The 27,992-nt window shown below is 55.2% G+C and overlaps 1 protein-coding gene across 3 annotated transcripts; it reads left to right on the top strand.

The window, feature by feature from the left end:
• Positions 1 to 7,654: 7,654 nt before the first annotated feature.
• Positions 7,655 to 26,527, top strand: CSF1 (colony stimulating factor 1 (macrophage)). Of its 3 annotated transcripts, none has more exons than XM_012663384.1 (9): positions 7,655 to 7,915; positions 11,025 to 11,147; positions 12,368 to 12,430; positions 13,975 to 14,145; positions 17,689 to 17,836; positions 19,840 to 19,970; positions 20,541 to 20,593; positions 20,902 to 20,960; positions 24,497 to 26,527. In XM_012663384.1, exons 1-8 carry the CDS (start codon positions 7,877 to 7,879, stop codon positions 20,945 to 20,947), a joined length of 774 nt encoding a protein of 257 aa, XP_012518838.1. In that variant the 5' UTR covers positions 7,655 to 7,876; the 3' UTR covers positions 20,948 to 20,960; positions 24,497 to 26,527. The 3 variants fall into 3 exon arrangements, with proteins under 3 accessions (XP_012518838.1, XP_012518835.1, XP_012518836.1); XM_012663381.1 differs by having other exon boundaries at positions 18,967 to 19,970; XM_012663382.1 differs by lacking the exon at positions 24,497 to 26,527 and adding an exon at positions 21,695 to 22,209 and having other exon boundaries at positions 18,967 to 19,970.
• The last annotated feature ends 1,465 nt before the right edge of the window (positions 26,528 to 27,992 follow it).

Here is a 27,992-nt window from a genome sequence, read left to right as displayed (position 1 = left end):
CCATGATTTTATTTTTAAAATTCAAGGGAGAACTGGAATGTGATTTCTAATGGTGTGTTCTAAAAACATATATTTTCTGTGGTTTTTTGCTTTCTTCACAATAAAATAGCTTTGGCATGACACTCTTTTTGCGTGAGTGCAAACACAATGTAATGAGATAGCACTTTATGAGCTTTAAGGGAAGCAAATATCTGCTCTAAGCTGGGGGTGAAGGGAGGGGAAAGGGGCTCTATGCCAGGCTGTTCCATCTCTCTTAGAGAAGGCCCAGAGCCAGCCAGCGGGGGAGGTTCCAGCTTTTCAAAGACTGTTGGCACTGGAGTCCAGGATCAATCATCCTCAAGCAGCAAATATTTATTGAGTGATTATGGCACAGGGAGCTACGGCTGAGTGGAGCATAAGATGTGTGTGAGCCTGGTTTGCTCGGTGGTGAGCTCCTTCTGGTCATTTCATTACTATTACTTCTACGAATTAATCGTAGCTACCAGTCACTGGACACCCACTCTGGAACGAAGGCTGGTTATACTGTATCGACTTTTTGTAACACTCTGAGACAGGTAGCCTTGTTATTGAAAGTTCGGCACTTGTCCCCGAGGCTTCATCAGAAGAACAAGGACAAGTGGTTTGAGGAGAAGGAAATAGGAGTTCATTAATTTGCCAGCAAAAGAGGATGTTGGCAGACTCCTGTCTCAAAGTATCAATACCAACGTCCTGCCTCTGAGCAGAGGTACGGAACTTTTAAAGGTTCTGATTAATCCCATAGTCCTGACTTCATCTTTGGCTGAGAAGATCTCATGACCTGCTCCTGGATTAATCCCATCTTCTGTGGCACAAAGAACAAAGGACACTTTCCTGCCCCTCTGGACTGCCGGTCTGAGGCAGGGATGCAGGTCCTAGTTCTCCAAAAGGAGTGGGGGATGTTTTAAAGAAACATAAAACATTTTTGACATTTTTTCAAGACATTCCTTCTGTTACATATTCCCCCTGTCAACATTACCCTTCCATATCTATGGGAGGAGGGCCAACTGCTCATTTCCTCTGTTACAATGTGATTGTCACTTAACAGATGAGGAAACTGAGGCTCAAAAATGTTCCTATGTTACCCAGATCTCACAGCTATAAAGTCACAGATCTGGAATCTGAATGTAGAGTCTCTGATTTCAGATCCAAAGTCCTTTACTAATGATAGCCAACATTGCCATGAGTCTTCCAAGGTTACAGGATATTTTCCAGCAAATTTCTAATTTGATCCTATCAGTAATGACATGAGGCCAAAATTATGATAATCCCCATTTTACAGATGAGGCTTGGAGGGTTCAAGGGACTTACCAGAGGTCCCTGTTGGTAAATGATATATTCAAGATCTGAGCTGAAGCCAAATCCTATATTCCTTCTGCTACACCATGGCAAAGACTGGGTCATGTAATTTTGGCCCCTTGGTGCCTCTAGCATAGAGCCGGGCACTGACATGTCATAAAAGGAATTTAATTCCAGGAGCAGAATTCTCACCTAATATCCCCAAAGAGCCCTTGTGCCCTGCGGTGGCCCTGCCTGGACTCTGCCCCAGACGCCTGCCCTGGGAAGAGAGCAGAGGTTGCTCCAGGCTGAGGGGCCAGCTGCTCTGGGGGCCAGCACCCTGCACTGGGAGCGGGCAGGAGCAGGAGGGGTGAGAGCCTGCCTGGGTCTCGGTGAGGAGGCCTTCTAGTGAATGGACCATTGGTGGCTGCGGGCTATGTGGGCCAACTGTGGTTAGGGGAAGGGCGGAGCCTCCCCAGGAACGCAGCATTCCTGCTCCTGTCAGCGACTCTGAGAGAGCTGGGAGCACAGGCCCTGTCTACTCCTCTCAGCTCCAGAATTAAGTCCCCTGCCCCCTATCCTTCCTGTCCCTGGAACAAGGGCTCTCCCCACAACAGGATCCAGAAGGGGCTTTCCTGCCGGAACCAGCCTTGGCCGTATGCCGCCCCACCCACATTGTTCCCTGACTGAAGAGGCATTAGCACAGCCACCCGGGAGTCCTCCTTGTTGGAGCCTGGGCGGCACTGAATGGACAACTGATGCAGTGCCCTCTGGGCCCCACCTTAATAATGACAGCTCTACCCTTACGTGGTACTTACTATATTCCAGGCAATGTTCTAGGTATTTACACATAATAACTCAACTGATCCTATAGCAAGCCCCTAAGGAAGGTGCCATTATTAACCTCATTTTACAGATGAGGAAACTGAGGCACAGAAAGGTTAAATACCTTACCCAGGGTCATGCACCTGGCAAGAGGCAGAGCTGGGATCTCGGCCCAGGCAGTTCGACTGCAGAGCTAATGTTCTTACTTGTACACTCCCCCAACGAGAGCTGTGTGACCCCTCCTGCCCCATGGGGAGAAGTGCCCAGCACCAGCCAATGGAAAGGCCGGGGGCTTAGAACAGCCACAGAGATGAGTATTGCCAACTGTAGTGGGAGTCACTCATGCCTCTCCTCCCTCACGTGAGGCAACCCTAGGAAGGGGCCCCTCCCCACTCACACTCCAGTGCTGGGCCCCCTTACACAGCATCCAAGCATCCCCTTGGGCCTCCCAGTTGGCACTGACCAACGAACACAGAGAACCAAGACAAGGAACAGCCTTAAATCATATAGGTAGAGTACAGGGGTCTGTAGCCCCAGCTGTATCTGGGACCTGATCTCTTCAATTTCCAGTCTCTTCTCTGCTTCAGGTTTCTGATTTCCTTCAGGGGACTTCAGAAACCAAGCCACTCTGGGCACTTGGGGCACTGGGACATTTCTGCATCATTACTCGTACTGCCTCACGTTAGACTGTCCCTTGATGTGTCTGTCCCTGGCAGTCTGTGAGCACGGGAGGGCATGTAATTCAACTGAATGTAGACAAGCACAGGCCAAGCATGCAGCAGGCACTAAAAATGTTTATTGCATTAACAGATGACTGCAGATGCCATAGGGTCTCACTTCCTGTTTCCAGGTAGTTCTCTGCCTCATTTGCTCTGAAGTCACGCAGGGTGGAGGATAGGAAGTAGGCTTGATGTGCTGCTTGGGCACCAGCAGACACATCTTCCTCTCTGTGACTCTCTTTTTCCAACGAAGGTTAGTAACTTTCATTCTAGAAGGGTTGTCAGCTGAGGACTTGTGACTTTAGTGGGGTAGGGAGGGCACTCAGGAAGCCAAAAGTCACTGTGGATAAATTTTTTCTTAGTTTCTGGATTAGATTTATCAGCTCTGAGGAGTTCATGGGAGCAACCTAAGAGAGCTGGTCCGGCCCAGGTCCAGGAGACGGTGCCTGGACAAGGGAAAGCAGCCGGGCATGGGTGCAGACTGGCCTTGCAGCAGAGCCTGCCCTCCAGGGGCAAAGCTCCTGGCAGCATGAGCCCTGAGACCAGCGGGTATTTCTGTGGCTATGAGGACAAAGGGGACAGCTGGCTTTCCACCAGCTAGGGAATGGGATGGTCTCAACAAACATCAGTAGTTTTCCAAAGTATCAAATATTGGCTCTCGGTAGTTTAGCAAACACAAAGTCTTCATAGCAGCCCTAGGAAGCTGGCAGGCTGGGAGCTACCATTCCCATTTAATTGACAGAGACTCTCAGTCCAAGGATCCCTCCGTTATGGCTGTTTTACCACCTTCATGCTGTCCCTACCCCTGGAAGGTGGGCGAAGACATGACTGAAAGGGCAGCCTGTAGGGCAAAGGACCTAGGTGACCAGGCTGTGAGACAGGGCAACCAGGGTCTGACGCCCCATTCCCGAACGTGGGCATTCGGGGGTCCTACATTCTGGCTACCTCTGTGGCACTGTGACGGGAGAGCGCCATTTCCTTTGCAGCCCCAAGCTCCCAAAGCTGCTGTGTCCACCTCCTAAAGAACCATGGGCCACCTTGGTGGAAGAAAGAAAGAGAGGCAGGGAGGGAGGAAAGGAAGGAAGAAGGAAGGAGAAAAGAATGAAGAAAGGAAGGAAGTGAGAAAGAAAGGAAGAGAGAAAGAAAGACAAATGGGGAAAGAAGCAAAGGGAGAAAAAAGAGGGAGAAAGAAACAAAGCATGAAAGGGGGAACAAAGGAAAGAAAGAAGTAAAAAAAGAACGAAGGAAAGAAAAAAGCAGGAAGGAAAGAAAGGAAGGAACGAGGAAGGAAAGAAGGAAAGAAGGAAGGAAAGAAAGAAGGAGGAAGGGAGGAGGGAAGGAATGCATGAATAAAGGGAGGAAGAAAGGAAGAAAGAGCAAGAAAAAGAAAGAAAGAAAAGAGGAAGAAAGGAAGAAAGCAAGCAAGCGCTTTGTAATAGAAATCAATTCCCTAGAAGAGATCTCAAGGGGAATTTGCCTGTCAAATAATTTCAAGGAAATGACATTTCAACAACCAGCAAATGAGGCTTCCCTCCCACTTCCCGCCATCCGTCTCCATCTCCCTCTTTCCAATCTCTCTTCACCCTCCCTTGGTTCATTCCTCTGGCGAGTAGTGTCCCTCCCATGCTCCCTTCTACCCTCCTCCGGAGTCAGTTGAGCGCTGTTTTCTTGATGATATTACATTAGGAAATCATTGAAACCCCAAATCTCAGATGGTTCCAAATTCTTCTATGCCTCCCCCGGGGCCTGGCCCCGGACATGACTCTGCTGGTAGTCAGCAGGAGGACAGTCGCTACTCTGACCAGGGTGAGCATGTACAGCCCGGAGTCCTCTCACCCCAGGACTCGCTCCTGCGGTCCCCACCTCAGAATCTGCCAGTTCATGAGTGACTCTGGAGGAGGCGGCTTAGCCTGTCTGGCCCTTCATTACTTCATCTGAGGCAACATGGGGTAAAAAGTCCTATAGTTCTGTGGTTCCATCACCCCCTGCCTGTGGAGGAGCACACACCAGCGTGCATGGGTGTGAGCACTAAGGAGCCACATGCAGACCGACACTACCCTGATGGCTTGGCCCTGAGATGCAGCCAGGACCTACCAGCCAGCCAGGTGGGGGTAGAGACGGGGAGGTGTGGGAGAGGATTGGTCCCAGTGCAGGAGCGAGCACGGGAGATACTGCTGGGGCCAGCCGCCTCAGGCTGTAGCTCTTCCAGCCTCCACGTCCCCATGTCTAGTGGCAAAACTTGTCTAGGGTTGAGTAGACTCACAATCACTACTTTTAAGGTAACGGAGATGAGACGGCTGCAAGTCCCACTGTGGGGCCACAGTTGTCGAGGACCTTGCTCATTCCTCTGCAACTCCACGCAGCCAGAGCTTTCCAGGGCCGACAGCCTACACTTCCAAAGAGCTCTTTCATAACCGAGCCTTTACTCTGTGTGTTCATTGCGCTGGAGACTCCCACAGGTCAGCCCATTTGACCTCACAGCCATCCCTTGGTGAAGGTCTGTACAAATGAGTAAAGAGGGGCTCGGAAGGTTAAGGGATTTGTCTAAAATCACATCACAAATGAGTAGCAGAGCTGGGACTAAAATCTGGCATTGGGACTCCCAAGTCCACTGCCACCACTGTTGTGTCATTGCTTGAGACTCACATGAGTGAATAGATAATAATAACAATTTAAGATAGCATTTACCATCTTCGGATTCTGGGCTAAACACTTTACAGGCACTATCTCATTCAATCCTTGTAATACCTTGGTGAGAGACAGAAACAAACATCTCCATTTTATAGACACGGAGGCTGAGAAGAGGATAGTCCAAAGTCACACAGCAAATGACTGGACAGAGCTGTCAAGGTCAAATAGCTTGTAATTAGTGGAGTCGGGTTCGAACCTGTGTATGTGAAGAGTTTCAGTAGAGGTGACTGAGGACCCCAAGCCTGCGCCGACATGGAGGATGACTCCATGAAGTCTTCCAGAAGCAGAACTAGCTTCTAACACCAGCCTGAGTGAGCCTGCGATAGGGCAGGGCTGGGCCGGTGAAGGAAAAGCAAGTAAAATTTGACTCTCTTCTCGACAAACGTACAGGTTTTCTCACATTACTTCCTCTTACTTATCAGTTTTAGGAAGTGTGGTGTTAACATGTTCCATTATCATACAAGGATCTCTTGAAGGAACATTCCCCACGGAGGAAATAAACTCTCAACTTCCTTCCTCTGGCTGGGCTTCTGTCTCTGTCTTCCTTCCTGAAGACTCTGAGCACCCAGTCGCTACCCCATGCTCCTTGGCTTCCAACTGTGCACAAGCCCATAATAGCACGGATCACATTGCCACGATCATCATCGTGTCCCCAGGGTCCAGCACAGTGCCTGGCACATAGCAGACACAGTGCACATTTGTCAAACGAACAAATTATTCTCTAACAGTCTCATTCAATTCAATTCAACCACTATTAACTAGGTACCTGTGATGTGCTGGGTACCATTGATGCAGAGGTGAGTGAATACGGGTGCCACCTGCAGGAAGTCTCAGTCCAGGGTGAGAGCAGACTAACCATCAATACCACCTTAAACACTTTTTAAAGTAATGTGGAGAATGAATGGATGACAAACAACTTATCAGGGCCTCCATGGAGGAATGACCCAAGTCTGGTGGAACACAGGAAAAGGACCCATTGATCTGCCTGGGGAGTCACAGCAGGCTTTGCTGGTGGAGGATGAGATGTCATTTCAGCCTGAAAGGATGAGGAGTTCGCCTTATGGCCAAGTGGGGAAAGGAGCCTTCCAAGCAGAGAGGAGCCTAAGCAAAAGCATTCAGTAAAATTATTGCCTGGGGCTGGAGCAAGGGATGTGTAGGGCTAGTGACAAGAGATGCCTCTTCCAGGCCACATACCCTATATTTCCCGGGGGATAGGAGTGGGCAGCCTCACAGAGTGATTGAAACACATTGAATCATAATGACTTAAAGAAAGAAAAATCTCTTGAAGCTGGCATTATAATTAATAGGCTCATCCTATTAGAACTCATTTAGATTCATTTTCATGTATAGACAAATGTGATTAATCATCTCAGTAAATGCATTTCCAAAAGCATCCAGGGCAATCTAGGGCCCAGGGCCCTTTCCAATCCGAGCTGGGTTTTGCTGCCAATGAGGGAGCACGGGTACCAGCCAGCATTTACATCATCCCTAGGTCAAGGCCTGAGTGTCTCCTGGCACATGGGGCAGAGCCCTCCAGCTTGCTGTCGCGAGACACAGCCCCTCCCTTCCGGCCAGGTAGCTGGCCTCCCTGCCTGTCCCCTTCCCCCAGGATGGGACCAGAGGCTGCGCCGGCTGCTGGGGGGCTGCCTGCAATCCTGCTGATGAGGGGCTCCGGCACGTGGAAGGCGGGAGGCCCCGGTCTTCAGAGGATTTACCCTCCCCTGCCAGCGCCTATCCCTGCTCTTGGCTCATTTCCTGCTCAGATTTGGGGATTTTCAGGCCTGGAGGGAAAGTCCCTTGGGATGAGTATTAGAAAGAGGGGAACAGCATCGGCACGGAAGGAAAGGCTCGGTCCGCAGAGGGCGCGGGAAAGGCGGGGTGGGGGTGCGGAGGAGCCCGCGTTCCTTTGCTCAAGGCTTGCGCGGAAAACAGCGGCTGGGACGACGAGCGAGCGGGGCGACCGGCGGCGGGCTGGGGGAGGGGAGGCGGGGGAGGCGGCCCAGTGGGCCTGCGGAGTGAGTGTGTGTCTGTGTCTGTATCAGTGCGAGTGAGTGTGTGTGTGTGTGTGTGTGTGTGTGTGTGTGTGTGTGTGTCTGGCGCCTGTCCAGGGTGATTTCCCATAAACCACATGCCCCGCTAGCCCGCTTAAAAGGCTGTGCCGAGGGCTGGCCAGTGAAGCTCGGCCCCAGGGAAAGTGAAAGTTTGCCTGGGTCCTCTCGGCGCCGCCGCCGCGCTCTCTGCATCCCGGGACAGCGGCGCGGCCCTGGGCCGGGGCGCCGACTCTGCGGCGGCCAGCGAGCGAGCGAGCGAGGGCGGCCGACGCGCCCGGCCGGGACCCAGCTGCCCGTATGACCGCGCCGGGCGCCGCCGGGCGCTGCCCTCCCACGGTAAGCCCAGGGTGCGGGCCGGGCTGGGGCGGAGGCTCGGCGGCGCGGCGCGGCGCGGCCCCTCGGAGCCGACGGCCCGAGCGCGCCGGCCGCCCTGCTCAGGCATTGCTGCCGCGGCCACGGCTCTGGTTTGCTAACCGCCTTTGCGCACGGACTGGGCCTCTGGCGCTCCGGCTGAGGCCGGTGGCGGCCGGGCAGCTGCTCCTGGGGCTGCAGCGCTTCCCTGGGAAGGGAAGGCTGCTCGCCCCATTGCACGGAGGGGAACACTGAGCCACCCGCAGGCAGGAGGGACGGGTTCACAGCCACCGTTGGAGGCCCCTGTCAGCCTGGGAGCCCTGCCTCTCTCCCTTCTGACCGGCCACTACCAAGGGACGGGCAGAGTGGCCATGCACTGAGTGTGGTGCTTTCTCTGGTGGGCACTTTCCTCAGTGGCCACATATGCAGGCCCTGCTGGGGAATGGGCGCTTCTGGGTGGCGAGAGTTCAGGGGTCATCCAGCTTATAGAATGCCAGGACCTGTGCGGAGCAACCTGCTGGCAAAGGGAAGGAGATGGGCAAGCTGCTACTTGTTCCAGCAGGAGCAAGCAGCTCCTGTCCACAGGCAGGAGCTGCTGGGGACTTGGGTGGCTGTTTTGGGGGGACCAGTCTCCAGAGCTGCCTGGGGCTAGCTCTGAATCAAGAGATTCTTGCAAATTCTAGTTCAATCAGTTGGGCAGATCCTGGCTTTGCAGTGGTCAAGGGAGGTGGAAGGAGGTTTTGGACGGGGGCAGAGGCTGGGTAGGGTGGCCCTGCCTCAACTGTGGCAGTAGCTGCTGCAGCTCCTGGAAAGTGCAGGCTGGCACTGTTGATAGTGAGTGCTCTCAAGATGCCTTTGCTTCTGAGGAGCCCTGGAGGAAAATGAGAGGAGAAACCTGTGGGAAAAGGAGCAGAAAAATATTGGGGGCTGGGGGTGGGTAGAGGAGAGGCTTGCAGGTGGGGCAAGAGGGAGAGAGGAGTAGATCCACAGTGGGGGAAGTGCCCAAAGGAGAGAGAGCAGATTGGCTTGAGAGGGGAAAGGGAGACTAAGGGGCTGAAGGTGAGACCACGAGGCAAGGCCAGGAAGAAAAGGGGGGCTGGCTGTGTTGAGACAGGGGCAGTCCAAGGGTCTGGTCCTGCCAGGTCTCTCCAGAAGCCTTGCTGAGGGGGAAGATGGAACAGCATGGGTGGCAGATGAGGCTGGACAGCTGGGCTGAGGTGCGCCAGCATCTCTCTGAGCCTGCAGCAGAGATTCCTTCTGAGGGCTGCTCCCCAGGCAGAGGCAGAGGCTGGTGGGTGGGAGGAAGGAGAAGAGCCTGCCCAGCCAGATGCAAGCTAGAGTGTTAACCCTTAGCTGTCCATCCAGCTCCTCCTCTGAGGCAGAACGGGGGCCCCAGGTCCAGGGTTATCACCCTTTGGCCACCTTCAAGTCAGCCTTCCATGCGGTGGCTGCATCCTCCTGCCACTGATGCCTAAAGTCTTGCCAGAAGCCAGGCAGCCCTTGCAGTTAGCCATTGCCCTCCCCTGCTGTCCTCAAGTATCAGTATCTGGCAGTGCCTGTGAGGAGGCTGTCTTCCTGAGTACCCCTTCCCCAGAGCCTGTTTCCTCCTTACCATTTACTCCAGGGGCTCAGAGCCTCAGTGCAGCCAGCCTGGGGCAGAGACACCTTCTGTGTGGCGCAGTTTCCTCCAGTAGGTCCTGAACCCGAGGTTCCTCCTGAGAGCCTGGGCAGCTGTTCCTACCCAGAGCTACCTCTTTCACTGCCCGACATAGCCTGAAGTGCCCCCCCATGACTGTCCTCCCTCCCTCCCTCAGATCAGGCCAGATCTGTGCTGAGTAGTATTGGACCATCCTGTCCCTCTCCTGCCATCAGCTTCTCCTCCCTGCAGCCTTCCAGGTAGCCCATCCAGAGCTGCCTCTCCTCCCTGGTAAGAGCTGGCAAGCATGTGGGCTTTTAGTTACATGTAAACTAGCATGCCGTTATGGGCTGTTTTCATGGCGTCCCTGTGCTTTTCCAATGTGCTACTTATTTGCAGTATTTGTCTTGTCATCTGGATTACTGAGGCAAAGCCCAGAGCCCAGAAAAGTGTCAGCCCTCACCCCACCCTGTCAACATTTCCCTGAATCTGGGGGCATCAGCTTCCAAGAGGCTCAGGAGCTCTGAGGAGGCAACCTCAAGCTGGGGGAAAGAAAAACCAAGGGTCCCTCTGCCTTTGGTTGGAGAAGAGGAGATCTAGGGACAGGGGTAGGGAGAAGGGGACCTTGGTGAGGAGGAGGGAAGGAGGAAGGAAAGGGAAAGACAGGGTGTCCGGAGCCAGTCCCATCACTCTGGGCTGAGTAGCTACTGGGCTAGGTGGGTGCTGAAAGAGGAGAGAGATCTCAGAAAACTTCCCCGCCACGATGAGAGCTGGCTAGCTGGATGCAGAGCCTGCTGGGGCTCTGATAGGCAGGTGCTCGCCAGGCCCAGAGCTGGCACTGGTGCCTCTGATTAATCAGTTGGGCTCCTTTTGAAACACACACCCAGGGCTCCAAGAGATCTCTGGCATGGGATGAGTTCCCAGTGAAACTGACTTTGGTCTCAAGCTTTTTCCAGTGGCAGGGCCAGACCTGAGTGGAACCAGGTGAGAGGAAAGGCTGGGCTGTCTCTGGCTTGTAGTCTGAAAGATGGTGCATGAACTTGAACTTGAGGGCGGCTCAGAAGGCGCTTGGCTCAGTGTTGATGTTGCAGGGACGTCAGGTAGATGCAAGTCTAACCTTTGAGGAGTATCCTGTGTAATTATTAGTAGAACTTAGACTGGTATGCACACCATCTGTGTCATTATTAGCTCAGTGTGTAGTTAGGTTTGGCTCAGGTTGATCTGGGAAGGCTTCCTGGAGAAAATGACATTTGAATTGTTATCAAGGGAGAGCAAGGCTGTGCTGCGGCTGTTAACAAATCCTGAGAAACTGGGATTTAGGGACTTCTACATCCTGGGGTGAGGGGCATAGCTCGTAGCATTGTAGGTGTAGGCCTTTGTTTTTCTGCTCTCAGAAGGGCATTGGGGATAACTGGGGAGAGTGAGAGCTAGGGAGAAATGACACCCTCTCTGTCACAGACATGGCTGGGCCTCCTGCTGTTGTTGGTCTGTCTCCTGGTGAGCGGGAATATTACCGAAGGGGTGTCAGAGCACTGTAGCCACATGATTGGAGACGGACACCTGCAGTCTCTGCAGCAGCTGGTGAGTGTGCGGCTGTGCTTTATTCTACCTTTTCTCCCCTGGGAAAACTAAGGCAGGAGCCAGGGAGCAGGGTCAAAGAGAGGGGTTGCAGGCAGGGAAATAGGAATGTGCAGGACATGGCTCCCCTGATGCTACCCTCACTGACCTTCCCAAGGTTAGGACCTCTGGTCTCCTCAATCCTAACGCTCTCTCTGACTTCCCTGCATGCAGCGAACAGGGTGGGCTTCCAGCTGCTTGCCTGGGTTAGTGATTGCCCAGGAATGTCGACCGTGGACTCTGAAAAGGCTTCTGAGACCTGCTGTCCTTCAGTAGGATACCTCCTCTGGGAGGCCAGCCCAGTCTGCCTGCTGTGTCCAGATGTTGCCTCCAACTCCTGGACTCCCATATATGCCGCCAGCCTGGCATCAGAGCCCCACCCAGATTTGGAGGGGAGGCTCTTGTATAACTCCCAGCCTTCCACCCTCACTTCCCTGGCTTTTGCTCATGCCTTGAGGCTGGGATAGCCTGCTCATCTGGGCCATGAAGGAGCCTGTGTCTCATTCTACTCAGGGCTACAGAGTCATCAACAATTGCAAACATGGTCCAGCCAGGCAGAATCAGGTTGCTGTCATGGCTGCTGTCCTGCTCAGAGGGAATTTACCACTCTTCTGGACAGCCAGGCAGGGTGGAACATCACTGGCTAAGACCAGCTCCCTGGCCCTGAGCTTGGGGCCTGTAGGCTGGGCCTTCTACCTCTCTTGCCCCTACACTACTTCTGCGTGTAGCTGCTGTAGCAATCCAAGGCAGACCAAGAGCATCTCCGAGGTTAAATCACAGAAGTACTGCTCTGGGGGGTAGAGAGGCATTTAAGGGCATCTAGCTCCAGCCCCTACAGATTCTGAGTCCCTAGAGTTTGTCCAGCCTCTACTTGAATTCCTGCCACGACAGAGTGTTCACTACCTGCCAGGGAAGAGTATAGCCTATATTCTGTAGATAGTTCTTTCTTATAACAAACTGGCATTTGCCAGATTTCATAGGGTGGTAGGTGAAGGAGATTTCTTGTTCTTCTACAGCCCTCTCCTGTGCATGTGGAAGGCACAGGCTTTGTCTTTCCAGGTGTGGTTGGGGGGAGGTAGATAAAGTTCAAACCCCAATCCACCCAGAAACTAAGGTCCCCATTCTGACGCAAGCTCAGTTGATCTATAGATGTCATGCAACCACTAGCCTGCTCTCTTTTACAGATTGATAGTCAGATGGAGACCTCGTGCCAAATTGCCTTTGAGTTTGTAGACCAGGAGCAGTTGGTGAGTGATGGCTGTTTACAAGGCCCTTGTACCAGCCCATAAGCACCTCCCGGGGTGGCGTGCATGTGGGAGCATGAAAGCAGTAAATCTCCCAGAGCCGGACAGGGTGAGGATGTGAGGATCCCTGCATGCTCAAGTCTGGGGTGCCAGGATCCAGGGCCGGGCAGGGTCCGGGGCTCAGGTCCCCTGCTGTTCCCCTTCTGCTGGCCTGGTTCATATCAAGGGCTTACCGTGTGCCAGGCACTTTGCTAATTTAGTCCTGACAGTACCACTATGTGGTACACAGATACTGTTTATGATCCACAGAGAGTTAAAGGAGCACAGCCAGTAAGTGGTAGAGGCCCGATTTGAACCCGGGCAGGTTGGCTCTAGGCTCTAAGGCAAACCAATACTTCTTCCAGGTCACATGCTTTGTTTAAGGATGTCACTTCCATTCACCAGGCAGATTCCTCCTACCCCACACCCAAACAGCCACCAAGTGCTGCAGGTCCTGCCCCCTCCATTCCCACCCTCACTCCCCAATCCCTTGCTTAGGCAATTTCAGGAGCCTCCTAACTGGCCTTCCGCTTCTGGTGCACACCTCATCTTGCCACTAGGGGGAGTTTTCTGAAACCCCGATCTGCTGCCTTTGCTTTCCTCCCCCAAACCTGTCAGGGCTCCCATCACTCCAGGACAAAGTCCTGGTTGGCTAGCCTGTGGTTTACAAGCTCCAGTCTCAGCCGCTCAGCCCCATCCACCATCCCCTATTCCCTGCTCCTTCCTGCCTCTGTGTCTTTGCACAAACTCTGCCTGATGCCTTTCATTCTTTTCCAACTGCCCCTGCCCTTCCACATCTATTCATCTTTGTGTCTCACGCAAAACTGCCACAATGCCCAGACTTGCTCCCATCTCTGAGCTCTCACACACGAGACTCATACACACCTCTATTAGAGCTGGACACCACCTCATGATCCAAAGAATAGCCTCGGTATTTCATTCACTCATTCACTCACTCTCATGCTTGGCCTCAACAAGCATTTACTAGAAACCTACTGGACCAAGTGCTAGGGACACAGAGCTAGGCAGAGTCTCTGTCTTCGAGGCAACCACCATGTCTTTAGGGAGACGAAACACTAAGGTTATTCTTTGGACCATGAGGTAGTCTTCACTACCCCTAGGTCCTGTAGGCTTTGAAGGGGCCATCTGGTAAAGGACTATTGTGACAGCAAGCCAAGAAGAAGAAAGAAGGAAGGGGGGTTCCCTGGAGCCCACCTTCCCTATGCGCATCTATCCAGATTAACACCTCCCAGTCCAGAAATCCAGACATCCTCTAATCAGAAGCCACATTTCCTTCACTCTAGCCCCGTCCCCAGTAGCGATAGATCCCAAAGAGAGAGAAAGAAAGACGAGCCAAGGGCAGCGTTCTCCTTGTTACTGGAGTGATGCATCCCCTGCTCCGGGGGCAGGGGCAGGGCAGGCTGCAGCCCTCCATCTGCCTGGGGTGGGGGGCACCCAGCACAGAGCCTGGGTTCCCAGGCCATAAGCTCCAGCTTCCCGTTTTTCAGAAAGATCCCGTGTGCTACCTTAAGAAGGCCTTTCTCTTGGTGGAAGACATAATGGAGGACACCATGCGCTTCAAAGACAACACCTCCGGTGCCAAAGCCGTTGTGCGGCTGCAGGAACTCTCTTTGAGGCTGCAGAGCTGCTTCACCAAGGATTATGAAGAGCATGACAAGGTAGGAGGATCCTGGGGCTGGGAGCACCGAGTCAGGGCAGAGGGCACTCAGGGGTGCTACCCTGCCCGTATGTGCAGAATATGTTTACTGAGCTCGTCTCACATCATCGCTCACTCGCTCTCGCATTCATTTATCGTCCCACCGACCTTTACCAAGTCCTTACCTACCGTGCAGGAGGCACAGTGCTGGGCCGTGACGATGTCATTGTGAGCAAGAAATACATGGTTCCCACCTCATGGAGCTTATAGTCAAGTGAGGTTGGCAGTTGTTAACTATACAATGACACATGTAAATATAATTACAAACCATAGGTACTGTTCATTCAATCAACAAGTAGTTAATTGAGTGCCTATTGTGTACCAGGCGCTGTTCTAGACACCAGGAAACAGCTGTGATCAAAACAGACAAAAATCCCCACATTCGTGGAGCTGACGTTGGGGTGGGTGGTCGGAGTGGTGAGACAGTTAGCAAGACACGTAGGTAAAATATGCGGTATGCAGGCTGGCAGTAGCTGCGCTGGAGAAGAGGAAGCCAGGGAAGAGATGACTTGAGGGAGGGGAGGGAGTCAGCCATGAGCCAGAACCGCACAGGGCTCAGAGAGAGTGACGGGGGACCCCAGCTGAAATGGGGGTGGGGAAGCAGAGGCAAGGAAGGCTTCTGAGTGAGAAAATATTAATTTGAGCTCCAAAGATGAGTAAGGGTTAGAAAGCCATAAGACCAGAAGAACGTCCCGGAACAGGGAACGCTGCGCTAAAAGCCCTAAGGTGAGCAGGAAGGTACCCACTCAGGGACCCAAAGGGGGGTCGGCCTGGCCAAAGCATGGGAAGTAAAGCAGGGAGAGGAGAGAAGGCAGGAGCCAGATCATTTGGGGTCTTTAAGATGCCGGATTTTGTCTTAAGTGGGAGGGAAGCCGCCGTGAACAGGCAAGTGGCCCGATCTCACGTCATGAGACTGTCCGGGTTGCTGTGTGGGGCGTGGACCGTGGAGACAGGAGTGGAGGCTGGGAGACCAGCAGGAGGCACGAGTCCAGGGCGGAGATACTGGTGGCTTGGCCCAGGGTGGTGCGAGAAGCTGAGGGCGAGTGGATGGGTTCCGGTGGGTGAGGGGACGGACCGCCAGGACTTGGTACGGGCAGGGGATGTGAGGAGCTGAGGCAAGGGGAGAGGCGAGGACAGTTTTTGTCTTGAGCACCTGGGTATTTCAATGCTGGTGAAATGGGGACGCTCGGTGGGCAGAGCGGGCGTGGGGAGAGCGGGAGTCCAGCCTGGGGCACAGGGGCCTTGAGCTGCTTGCGAAAGGGCCGGGTGGAGACGTCAAGCAGGCAGTGGGTGTGCAGGTCTTGGCTGTGACTGGCAACGCACCGATATGGAGGTGTGGGCTCGGTGGTCGTCTGTGAAGCCACGGCCTGGGTAGCGCTGCCCACCGTGGGAAGAGAAGCAGGCCCAGGAACCCCAGCATTTAGATGGCAAGCAGAGGATGGAGCACCTGGCAAGGGGCAGCCTGAAGGTGGGAGGAAAGCTGGGAGAGCGCCGAGTCGGGTCATGGGGTCCAAGATGGAAAGTAGTCGACTCGTCCAATGGGGTTAGAAGTCAAGCAAGGTAAGGGCTGCAGATTGTCTATTAGAGTTGGCAACGTGTCACAGGTGCCAGATAGGGGTGATAGGAAGGGAGGAAGGGAGACAACATTGTGGAGGAACTTGCCTCCAAAAGGGGGCAGAAGAAGAAAGATGTTGCTAGAAAGAGTGTGTGATTAGGGAGGAAAAATTTTCAACAAGAGGGGTATTAAATCTGTGCTTTCCCAACATTAAGGTTCATAAGAATCACTTGGGGATTTTGTTTAAAATGCATATTCCCAGGACACCCCGCCCCCCAAGAGTCTGATGCCCTGGGTCTGAGGCTAGGTCTGGGGATCTGCATTTTAGAAACAGCCCCACTCACGATTATGGTGTGAGGTCCTGGAACCTGCCTGGGGAGGCCCCCACGGAACAGGTGTGGATGCTGAGGGGTGGGCTCCAGGAGGGTGGGGCCCCTGGGGCTAGAGGAGCCAGTCCCTCCTCGGCAAGAGTTTCCTGAGCTCCTGAGGGGAGGGAAGGCTCCTGTTGAGACAGGCAGAAGTCTGAAGATTCCTGTTTTCTCTGCGAAGCACGAGGGGAGGTTGAGGGAGATGGAGGAGAGAGGCGCGAGAGAGCCAGCTTGCCTTTCTTGCGGCAGCCCTGGGGAGAGGTTGGCAGGGTTATTGTTTGGAATTTACAGATGAGGAAATGAGCCCAAACCGGATAATTCATTTGGTGACTGTCACCTTGCTGGTGAGCGATGGAGCTGAGCCCAGCGCTTCTCATTCATACATTCATTTGTCTGGTAAACATTTATTAAGGGCCCACTGTGCGCAGGCCAGGGGGATGCAGCAATGCCTCCAAGGACTTCACGGCCTAGTAAAGCCTGTAGCTCAGTTTAAGGAAAAACTTGGTACTTGGGGGTCACTGGCAAGTAGGCCCCGATAAAGCCATGGGCATGCACGGCACAGCCTGGTGTGAAAGGAGAGGTGGGCCCGGGGCTGAGCCCTGGGGAATGGCAGCATTTGGACATCAGGAGGAGGAGGGGAGCTGGGGAAGGAGACTGAGAAGGAGCCACTGGAGAGGGGGCAGGAAGCCCAGGCAGGTGAAGCCTCTCAGAGCCCCAGAGGGTGGGAGCCTGGGCCCACAAGCAGCTCAGCAGACAGGGCTGGGGCATCCTTAGCCCTCCCTCCAAGACACATCAGTGCCAGCGAAGGTCCCTCAGCCCCTGCGGCCTGCCCCGTTCCATTCTCTACACCACAGCAAGGTGATTTTTCTAAATTCGAGTTTTGTGCCACCACCCACCTCCCCATCAACCCTTCGGGTGTTACCCTTTTGCTTTATGGATAAAATTAAAAGTTCTTGACGTGACCCTCAAGGTCCCGCAGGACTTGGCCGGTGCTGACCTCTCTCCAGTTGCATCTCTCGCCACTTGCCTCCTAGAAGGTGGTCCTGCAGCTGCTCCAGCCTCCGTTTTGTCTTTTGACATCTCATGCCCTTTTCTGCCTCAGGAACATCATGGTCTGTTCTTGCTTCCTGGACAGCTCTCTCCAATCCCACCTCCTTTCCTGGCTAACTCTTGCTCATCTTTCAGTCGGTTCCTTAGAGAAATTCTCCCTGAACCCTCATTTAGCTCCCTTTGTTGTGCCCCATGAGATGGTTCAGTACTTCTTCAGAGGACCCCCTGCACTGGTGACAATGTGCTTAGTGTCAATGTCCAGTGGGGCCAGGAACCACCTCTTTCTTGTCCATTGCACAATTCTCAGGTACTTACCAGATGCCTGGCACATAAATATCTGTTGCGCGGTTCCGTGAATAAATGACATATCTCACAACCTCAGGACTGAGTCGGCCGCAAATCAGAGGAGAGGGGAGGGAAGAAACAAAAGGGAAAAAGAAGAGAGATGTGACAAAGGACAAGGGAACTTGATAAATGAGATGACATGGGGCCAATGGTCATGCTCACCAAAGGGGCCCTGCTCTGCTTCCAGGCCTGTGTCCGAACTTTCTATGAGACACCTCTCCAGTTGCTGGAGAAGATCAAGAATGTTTTTAATGAAACAAAGAATCTCCTTAAAAAGGACTGGAATATTTTCAGCAAGAACTGCAGCAACAACTTTGCTAAATGCTCCGACCAAGGTAAGCACCAAAGGGGCCAGCGAGTGGGTGGTGGGAGGAGGGTGTAAGGGACGGGGGATCGGGAGGTGAAATATGGAGCTGGGGGGACCCCCTGGGAGGCAGCCTGGCTGCTACTCATGTTCCTGTGTGTGTGGACATGCTTGTTCTGTGTGCATATGTGGCTTCATGTACCTCTGGTCCTAGGCACATGTCTTTTTGACATGTGTGTGCATGTACACCTACGTGTAACTGCATGTGGAGGGGTCGTGCTGGTGCCTGTGAGATTAGGAAGTGGAAAAGGGAGCCCCTTCGGGGAGCCTCGTAGGCATGGAGGCCTTCCCTGCGGGCTCCACAGGCCGACTAAACGTTTGGGGCGTGCCACGGAGAGAGCAGATGTCCATCTGGGAGTCAGGGCCGTTGCTCCAGGAGCCCTGCTGCGAATCACCAGGATACCCTGGCTTCAGAAGCCCCCAGGATGCCTTGGGTTTCCCCTCAAAGGACAAGGCTGGATTTGAAGTCTGAGCATCATTGAAACTCCCAGTGCTGGCTCAGCTGCATACATGTGTACACTGCGTGTCCTCGTCTCTGCGTCCTGTGCCACATGTGCCCTCCTACATTCAACCTTGCTCGCCAAGGCAGGGGCTGAGGTCCTGCAACTGCAAATGGCCAAGTCCAGTCTCACTGCTTCTCATTCCCAAGGCCCCAAGCCTTGGCCGTGTTCCAGCCCCAGCCTGTTCCTGCCTGCGGCTGTGGCTGTGTGGCTCCTGGCCGTGCACGAAACCAGTGTCTTTGGGGCTTGGGAGTCTCTTGTGTTAGCTGAGAGGCCACTGCTCCCTCTCCTGGCCTGGCCCCTGGCCGGCCGGAACCTCGCCCAGGCTGCTCTCTGTCTTCCTCACCCACCCCAGTGTGCATCCGAACCCTGCTCTTTGCTCTCTGCCCGTGAGACCCTGCGTATTGCTCCCTCCCTGCCTGAACCCTGTGTCATGAGCATCCGCTCCAGTCCTGTCCTCTTCTCAGTCCCAGGGCTGACTTAGGAGATGAGGGGACCCCAGACTCATATCCCCCTCAGCCCCCTCTGGGAAAGCTGTGCTGGAGGCTGGTGACTCTATCTCCCCCGTCTTTCTCTCGCCCTCTCTCTGTCGTTCTTTCAGATGTGGTGACCAAGCCTGATTGCAACTGCCTGTACCCCAAAGCCACCCCTAGCAGTGACCTGGCCTCTGTCTCCCCCCACCAGCCCCTCGCCCCCTCCATGGCCCCTATGGCTGGCTTGACCTGGGCTGACTCTGAGGGGACAGAGGGCAGCTCCCTCTCGCCCAATGAGCAGCCCGTTCGCACAGTGGACCCAGGCAGTGCCAAGCAGAGACCACCCAGGAGCACCTGCCAGAGCCTTGAGTCGCCAGAGACCCCAGGTGTCCAGGACAGCAACACTGGTGGTTCACCACGGCCTGGGCCCTCTGCTGGGGGCCCCACCCCTGGGATGGAGGACGTTCTGGACTCTGTGTTGGGCACTAACTGGGCCCTAGAAGAGGCCTCTGGAGAGGATAGTGAGGGTCTTGTACCCCAAGGGCCAGCACTTTCCCCCTCCAGGCCAGAAGGGGGCAGCGTTCAGGCAGAGACCGCCAGACCCCGCGACCTCCTCTCAGCGCCTTCTCCACTCCCTGCATCCGCAAAGGACCCACAGCCAGCAGATGTAACTGGCCCTGTGCGGCACAATGGCCAGGCCTGGAACCCCACCCCTGAGAAGACAGATGGCTCGTCTGCCCTGCCCGGAGACCCCCAGGAGCCGAGCTCTCCCAGGACCTCAGCGCTGCACCCCCAAGGCCTCAGCGGCCCCCCCACGCTCCCCACTCAGCCAAGGCTTCCCGGAACCCGCTCCTGGAACAGCGTGCTGGCCCGCGGGGGCCTGGAGGGCAGGAGGAGCACCAGGGACCGGAGGAGCCCCACAGAGCTGGAAGGAGCAGGAGCAAGTGAGGGGGCGGCCCAGCCCCCTGCCCATTTTAACTCCGTTCCTTTGACTGACACAGGCCATGAGAGGCAGCCCGTGGGATCCCCCAGTCCCCAGCTCCGCGGGTTTGCCTTCCGCCTGCTGGTGCCCGGCATCATCCTGGTCTTGCTGGCTGTTGGCGGCCTCCTGTTCTACAGGCGGAGGCGGCGGGTAAGAAGAGCCCAGCAAGGGAGAGGAGGGCACCTGGTAGGGGCAGGGGCAGAGCCTGGCATGGTGCAGGTCGGGGGACAGCCAGGGCTTGGCCTGGGTTCTTTAGATGCTGCGAGACAGGGGCTGCCTGAGGCGGAGCATGGGAAGCTGAAATGGAGAGTTGCTTCCAGAATCAGAAGGCCCAGGCGGCGAGGTCACTGGGAAGGGACGGAGCAGAAGAGAGTGGGAGAGAATATTCTCGGGCTGACAGCAAGAGGACAACCAAATGGGAGGGGGACAGAGGAGGAGAGCAATGCTGTGCGAGTGTGTCAGGCAGGGTGCACGCAGGGAGCTCTGCAGGGCCTGAGGCGTGAGGGCCTGCAGGGGACAGGCTGCGTGGGGGCGGGGGAGGAGAGGGGCATGGTCAGCAGGGGGGCCTCAGCGTCTCCCCCAGGCCTCTGGCTGGTGCCCACTTCTGGGTCGCTGGGGGGACTCTTGCACCTCTCTCATTCATACCTGGCAGCCCTGCCTGGGGATGGGACCGCCATGCCCCCACCCTCCCCTCAGTGAGCTGCTCTTTCCTGTCCCCAGAGCCATCAAGAGCCTCAGACGGTGGATTCTCCCATGGAGCAGCCAGAGGGCAGGTGAGAGCTTGGGGTGGGGCTCTCGGAGACCCTGGGGGTGTGGCGTGGGATCTCTTTCCTCTCTAGATCGGTTTGGGGGAGGCGCTTTCTCCCACTTGCTCTGAGGAAATGGGGCTGGAGAGGAGGAAGGGCCTCTCCTCTTTCCTAGGTATCTGGGCTTTTTCTTGATTTCTTCCTAGAGTTAGGTGTTCTGGGTCTTCTCAATCTGAGAGGTCCAAAGTATTTGCAGGGCTTGGGGGTAAACTTAGGGGTCCCTCACTCCCCTCCTCCTGCTGACATCTAATGCCGGCCCTGTGTTCTGCCTACAGTCCCCTCACCCAGGATGAGGACAGACAGGCGGAACTACCAGTGTAGAGGGAATTCTAAGGTAAGATTCTGGTTTTGGTCTCTCTCCACCCCTTAAAATGAGCTGCACCCTTTTCCAATCACCCCCACCTGTTAGTGACACCACCTTCCCTGAGGCCCCCACGCTCGACTCCCTCCCCTCCTGCTCCCTGTCCCTGTGTCACCAGGTCCAGCCAACCCTCTCCTTTCTGGGTCCTCGGGCCTCCCCCTGCCCTTCTGTTCCCTCCACCCCAGCTGAGGCCAGGAACTACTACCTCTGCATTCGGTTTCTTATCTTGTTGCCACCTTCGATCCCAGAGCAGCCAAAATCCTCTTCCTCAGATGTGGCTTTTATAAGGCCTTTACCCTCCTGGGGGATTTTCAGTAGCTTTGCAGCCACTTCACACCCAGCCTTCTTAGCTTGGCGTCCGAGCCCCTCCAATAGCAGCTGCCTGCCAGATTGCTCCCCCACTTGTTCCCCAGCCAAGGTGGTTCCTGCCTCCCTGCTTTTAGAGTCATAGTGCTAGAGCACCTTAGTCTTGGAAGGGCTCTCAGAGGTCATTTGGTCCACATCCCACCCCACAGGGGCGACCCCCTCCTCCTCCCTGACAGGGAGCCAGCCGGCTTCCTATCACGCTCTCCCAGCTCCGGGCCAGCTCCTTGGTCTCATGCGAGCCCTCAGATATTTAAAGTCAGTTGTCCATGCCCCCTTTAAGAATTCTCTAAGCTAAATGTGGCCAAGCCCCTCAAACATTCCTTATATGATATGGTTTTCAGACCCCTCACCATCCTGGACACACTCGTTTGTCAATGTCCCTCTGAAAATGTGGCGCCCAGCCCTGGACACAGTACTCCAGATGTTGTCTGACCAGCTCAGAGTACAGTGGGACTGTTACCTTCCTTGATCTGGACAGTATTCTTCTATCGTGCAGATTGAGAGATTGCATTAGTTTTTTTAACAATCGCATCATACTGTTGTCATATGTTGAGCCTGCGGTCTGTTAAAACCCCTAGTTCCATTTCCCAAAACCTCTGTCAAGCCAGACCTTCTCTAGCCTGTATTTGGACAACTTAACTTTTTTAACCAAAGTGCAGGAGTTTATATTCACCTTGTTAAAACCACCTTGTTGATCTCTGCCCATCACCAGAGCCTATTGGAGTTGTTTTAAATCCTACCCTGTCATCCTCGTGGCCCTCACAACGGTGTCTCCTGCACACTGATGAGTGCCTTCTGTTGTCCTTGCCCACACTGTTGACAAGATGTGACCCTTACTTCTCCTCGCCCCAGCGCCCCACCCTGGCTGGCCCATGCCCTCCTCCCTCCCCTGCAGGCCCACAATGAGCCCATGAAGAAGCCTTCCTGATTTCTCCATGGCCCTCTGGCTGCTCCTTTAGTTCATGCCCTTTCTGCTCTTTTGTATTTGCTTAATACTATATTGATTTGCACTTATTTGGATGTTGTTTTTATATATTTTTAAATCTTATTTTATATGTACATGTACATTCCACACCCCTAAGAAGATTGTAAGCCCCTCGAGGGCAGGGACTGTCTCCCACTTTTTGCTTTTCTTTTTCCATCCTGGGTTCCTCTACAGAGAGGGCCTCTCCAGACTTGCCAAAAATTCAATAAATGTTGACTGACTGGCTTAGGGCTGACTCACCAACTCTCCCTGGCCAGCTGTCTCTAACTGACCAGCCTCTGGCTGACCAATTAACCAGCTAACTAATCAACCGACTGACTAGCTGACCAGCTGTTTGTGTGACTCTGACTAACAAACCGACTAGCTGGTAGCTGCCTCACTGGCTGCTTGTGGACTGGTGAGCTGACTGCTAAATGACTAGCTGGCGGATTGCCTGACTGATTTGCTGATTGACTTGTTGGCCAACTAACTGGCCTGGCCCATTCAAGTTTCCAGTCACACCCCTTCCCAAATGCAAGTGAGCGCCTTAGGGCCTTCCCATGTGTGGAGTGACAGGTCTGGGCCCCTCCTAGAGAGACGGGATTTGGCAAATGCCCAAGACCAGGGCAACCTATCTGGGAAAAGGCTAGCAGTGAGAGCACATCAGGAATCATGGGGTCATCCTGTCATAGGGTGGGCTACGATGGGTGAGTGGGTCAGCTGGGGCATGGCAGGGCGGTGACATGGCCCAGACCCCCTCAGGACCAGTGGCTCAGTGCTGTGCCACCCTCTCCCTGATCACCAGGCCCCCGCCCACCACCCACCGCCTACCACTGTGGTCTCGGCATCCCTCTGCCCCGTCCCTCTGCACTCCCACTCCCCTTTCCTCGCTTGGCTGTTCTCAGGCCCATCCTGAGCTTTCCTCTTCCTCCCCTCAAGAGTCCACTTGGAGAGGGACCCACTTGGTCCAGTGGGTCCAGTCCTAAGGTGGTGCCCAGGCCAGGCCCCCGGACCCCCTGGGAGACTGAGTGTCAGCCCCTAGACTGTTGCTCTGATGAGAGAAATGAGAGAGGGCAACACAGAGGCCGAGACTGAGAGAGGGACTCAGAGCCACAGGAAACTCAAGATACCAGCACCGCAACCCCAAGAACTAGGAGATCGGGGCAGCGGGCAGGAACTTGCCCACTTGGTCTTTCCTCCCTCCTGGGCCCTGGCAGGGTCTGCGGCCTGGCTGTACCCGGCATGGCCAGTGTCCAGTTTATGGTTCCCCTTCTTTCCCCTCCAGAGCATGGGAATGGGCTGGGAGCCAGAGGCTGTGGTCCCATCTTCCCTCCTGACCCGTGACAGCCTTTGCCAGTAGGGCCTATGGACATTAGGGAGGGAGGCTCCACACAGGGTCCAGAGTCAAACCATTGGCTGGAGTCCAGGGGATTTCAGCTGTGGGAACAAAGCGTCCTGAGGATGCTGGGCAAGGGGACAAGGATGGGGGTGGGGTAGAGGGCAGGGCCCTGACTCCCATGGATGATGCAGGGGGCAGCTCCCTTGGCCCATCCAGGAGGAGGCTGGGTTGCTTAGGGGTTAGCATGCCAAATGGCAGAGTGGGAGTTTCCTTGTCCCAGCACTGCCTCTAGACTTTTCCTCTCCAGCCCAAGTTCTTCCTCCTCAGTTATCTCTGCCTGCAGTCTTGAATATCTCTGTGATGACCCTCTTTGATGAGCGGTGTGAAGGTGGAAATGAAAAATTCTATGCTAGGGTTAGCAGGAGTCACTCTTCGTCCACTGGACCAAGGCCAGTGAGAAGGTCTTGCCTGAGGAGGGGTCTAAAGGACACTCAAGTGCCCCCTTCCCTCCCTGTCAGACCCTCTGCTTGGGCAGCGACCCCTCCCCAGCCCTGCTCAGACCTCCACCAGGCCCCATTACCTCCTGCTGAGTCCCTGCTTCCCTAGGAGGAGGTGGGAGGTGAGGCCAGTCTGGCCAGAGGCTTGGGCCGGTGCCAGGGAAAGCCTCCTTGTCCCTCTGTGGTGTCTGGGGTGGCTGGGAAGGCGAGGGAAGGGATGAGAGGAAGTCCTGCCTGCAGCGCCGCCGGCAGCCCACAGGAACGCTCACCTCCCAGGCCGTGTCCTCAGTGACCCCCACTGCCTTCCCACTCAGCTGACAGCCTTTCCTTCTCTCCCCTACAGCTGGGCACACAGGACAGTCTCTCCACGAGAGGAGACATTATGGGGGCGTCCGCCACCACCCCTCCCCAGACATCCTCCTGGAATGTGGTCTGCCCGCCACCAGAGCTCCTGCCTGCCAGGACTGGACCCGAGCAGCCAGGCGGGTCCCTCCGCCTCCACCCTCAGACCCTTGACTGACTGAAAGAGGGCCAGAGGATGGCCCCCACGCTGCCACTATTTATTGTGGGCCCTGGAGGCCCCCGTGCGCTTGAGGAAGGCTGGCAAGCCCGGCTCAGGACCCTCTCCCTTCAGGGGCTGCACCCTCCTCTCACTCCCTCCACACCAGCTCCTGGGCCAGGGACCCGCGGTCTGTAGCACGTGGGAGAGCAGGGTGGGCGCTGAGGAGTGGAAGAGCCCTGCAGCCAGAGGGCCCGCCTGGTGCCGCGGGATCCCAGCACGGACAGGCAGGGACCTGTCTCCAGAGAGAGGAGCCTGGGGTTTGCAGGGCGGGACAGCGTCGGCCTGATTTCCCGTAAAGGCGTGTGTGCAGCCCAAGCGATGAGAAGAGGACGCCTTTGGGCCTCGATCTGCAATGACAGCTGGAAGGAGGTCTACACCCTCTGCTCACCTAAGTGCCCTCTGCCGGTTACCGGACCTGCCTGACCTGCCCGTGATGCCAAGAGGAGGACCAAGCTCTGGCCTCCGCCCCTCTTTCCCTCCAGCCCCTGCCAGAGCTCTCTGAGGGGCTGCCCTCTTGAAGGAAGCCATTGCACTGTGAACACTGAACCTGCCTGCTGAACAGCCTGCCCCGTCCATGCCGAGAATGAACATCCGTCCGTCTGCCTCCCTCCAGCCTCTCCCCAGCTTCTGGCACTGAGCTGGCCTCACCTGTCGACTGAGGGAACCCTCAGCCCTGCCCTTCTCCTGACCTGGCCTTCGACTCCCGGGGTGGAGCAGGGTGGGAAAACTGCCCAGGCTGCCAGCCAGAGCCGGTCTTTAGGCTGTGTTGTTCGCCCAGGTTTCTGCATCTTGCACTTTGACATTCCCAGGAGGGAAGTACTAGTCGGGGACACGGGAGGGGAGGGCAGAGGCAAGAGGCTGCAGGATGAGCTCTGACTGAAAATGGGTCTTTGAAATATGGGTATGCCCCTGAGGTTGGGGAGATGTCTGCACCCCAGACCCCCAGCCCAGTCTCCTTTCTCTGCTGCCAGCAGGCCCCTGGGGCTGAGCAGGTTGTCCCTGTCAGGAGCCTTGGGCTAGGCTGCACCCCAGCCCACCTGCGTGGCACCCAGCTCCCATCCTCTTCTTGCCCTTCTTTCCCCGTGAGCCCGGTGGGCAGCGATACACTCCACCTCATCCCCGTGCCCCACTACCACCTCCTCCGACCAGGCAAGCCGGGGTGGGAGAGCCGCCAAGAGGTCCAGGCTTCGGCTTCCAACTGCGCTGAGGGCCTCCACTTCCTGGGCCAGCCCTTGGCCTGGGTAATGGGTGACAGGGCTGTCAGTTGCCCCTTGTCCCTTTGTGCTGCTGTGTGCCTGCTCTCCTGCCTCCCGGGCCTTCCCGTGACCTTTTCACCTCCTGCCCAAGAAGGCGAGGGTCTGCTGGCGCCACCTTCCCTGTCCTGACGCTGGCAGCTGAGGGAAGGGCGGTGGAGACTTTCCTGTGGGGCTCATCCTTCCAGTCACAGACTATATTCGATGCTAGAAAACACATATTTGAAAATGGAAGAAAAAAACACAAAAAAGGCATTCCTCCCCAACCCCTCTACCTTAAGCATAGTATTTTAAAGGTCAAAAAAGCAAAGCCAACCCATTGCAGAAGCTCTCTGTGGGCACTTGGTGACGTCAGAGCAGGGGAGCCCGATGTCTCCCTAGGTACCTGCACAGGAAGCTCCTCTGTTCGCTGAGACGGCCGAGAGGGAACATTGGCTCACGTACTGTGAGATTTCGTTTTTATACTTGGAAGTGGTGAATTATTTTATATAAAGTCATTTAAATATCTATTTAAAAAATAGGAAGCTGCTTATATATTTAATAATAAAAGAAGTGCACAAGCTGCCACGTGAGTCACGGGAAAGTCGTTTTTGGGGTGTGGGCGGCAAAAATGGGGGTGGGCTGGTGAGCCCGGTGCAGAAAGCTTTTGCCATGATGCTGGGAAAGGAGGGTTCTTTCCAAGCTTCGGACTTGTTACCAAAGCCTGTGCTATTGCTGTCCCAAACACATCCATCTGCGTAGCTGTCTAGTAGGAAACCGGGCAGAAGGCGGCCAAACCTCAGGCCTGGCCACGGCCCGCTCCGGCCCTGCCTCGCCCAGCCTGGGAAAACGGCTGGTTGGGCTCCGTCCAGCGGCCCCGAGCCCTGGAGGACGAGGCTCCTGACTGCTGTCGCTGCTGCTGTCCGGGGAGAGGAGCTGGGACTGTCGCAGGGCTCTGAGGTGAACAAGAGCCGTCTCAGCCGGAGGAGAGCAGGGCAAGCAGCGGGGCTCGGCAGTCTGTGAGGGCAGAAGGGCCCGACCTTCCTACGGGACGGGACGTGGAGAGGAGCCCGGGATGGGGCCTTCCCGGGGAGGGGGCTGCGAGCGCGGCTGGAGCAAGTGAAGGCCCAGCCTAGCCCAAGACACACGCCGCAGGCAAAGCTGTGGCAAGAGGGGCCTCGCCATCCCTGAGGCTGTGTCGGACATTTCGGACCAGGGCTCCCAACCCTGGCTTACTAGAGAATCACCTGGTTGTTTCAAAGCAAGAAATTGCTGATTCGCAAACCCCACCCTAGATCGACAAAATCAAAGTCTGAAGGGTCAGGCTCAGGCACCAGGCATCAGAATTTTTAAAAGACGTCTCAAGCGATTCCAATGTGATCCAGGGTAAGAAGCTTCTAGAGCCATACTGTCAGATAGGGTGGCTATTTAAATAAATAAAATGTAATAAAAGCAAACATTCAGTTCGTCAGGTGCACTAGCCACGTTTCAAGGGCTCAGTAACCACACGTGGCTACCGTTCTGGACGGTGTAGAAATTCAACATTTGCTTCATTGAAGAAATTCTACCGGACAGCACTGCCCAAAAGCTTGGGTCCCTGGACTTAGGGGACTGAGGTTATAGGGCCAGGACTGGCACCAAGCAAACTTGGCCAGGACCTAAATGCTCAGGTGTCTCAGCCACCCCTTCCTGTGCCCTTACCCCCACCACCCTGTCCCTCCTCATTGCCCTCAAGTGAGCTCTTCCCTTTCTATCAAAAGCTCCTCAGAAAAGGTTTAGAAGAAACTTAACTCACAATTCATTTTTCCTGGCCCAACTGGACAAAAAATCTCCTCTTCCGAGAAGCCTTCCCAGCCTGTCACAGGCCCCTGAGCTCACCCAGGCTTAGTTCCTTCCTCCCCTATCCTTAGAGCCTATTTATTTGTCTGTCTGTCCCACCAGGCTGTGGACTGTGGCAGGAACTGTGCTGCATCCCTCCTTATATCCCAGTGCTCAAGGTATCTGGCCCACAGTAGGTGCTCAACAATTGTGTGTCAAAAGTTTAA

Source organism: Propithecus coquereli, unplaced genomic scaffold (assembly GCF_000956105.1).
Source record: "Propithecus coquereli isolate 6110/MARCELLA unplaced genomic scaffold, Pcoq_1.0 Scaffold802, whole genome shotgun sequence".
Lineage (NCBI taxonomy): Eukaryota > Metazoa > Chordata > Mammalia > Primates > Indriidae > Propithecus > Propithecus coquereli.
Note: the sequence above shows the minus strand (reverse complement) of the source record. Positions and strands in the feature narration are given on the sequence as shown.

What these genes read in the sequence shown, in the direction of transcription:
- CSF1 (XM_012663381.1), top strand. Translation starts at nt 7,877, where the DNA reads ATGACCGCGCCGGGCGCCGCCGGGCGCTGCCCTCCCACG. An exon ending in TTGTAGACCAGGAGCAGTTG is followed by an intron (nt 12,431 to 13,974) that starts GTGAGTGATGGC and finishes CCCGTTTTTCAG; the next exon opens with AAAGATCCCGTGTGCTACCT. An exon ending in TGCTAAATGCTCCGACCAAG is followed by an intron (nt 17,837 to 18,966) that starts GTAAGCACCAAA and finishes TCGTTCTTTCAG; the next exon opens with ATGTGGTGACCAAGCCTGAT.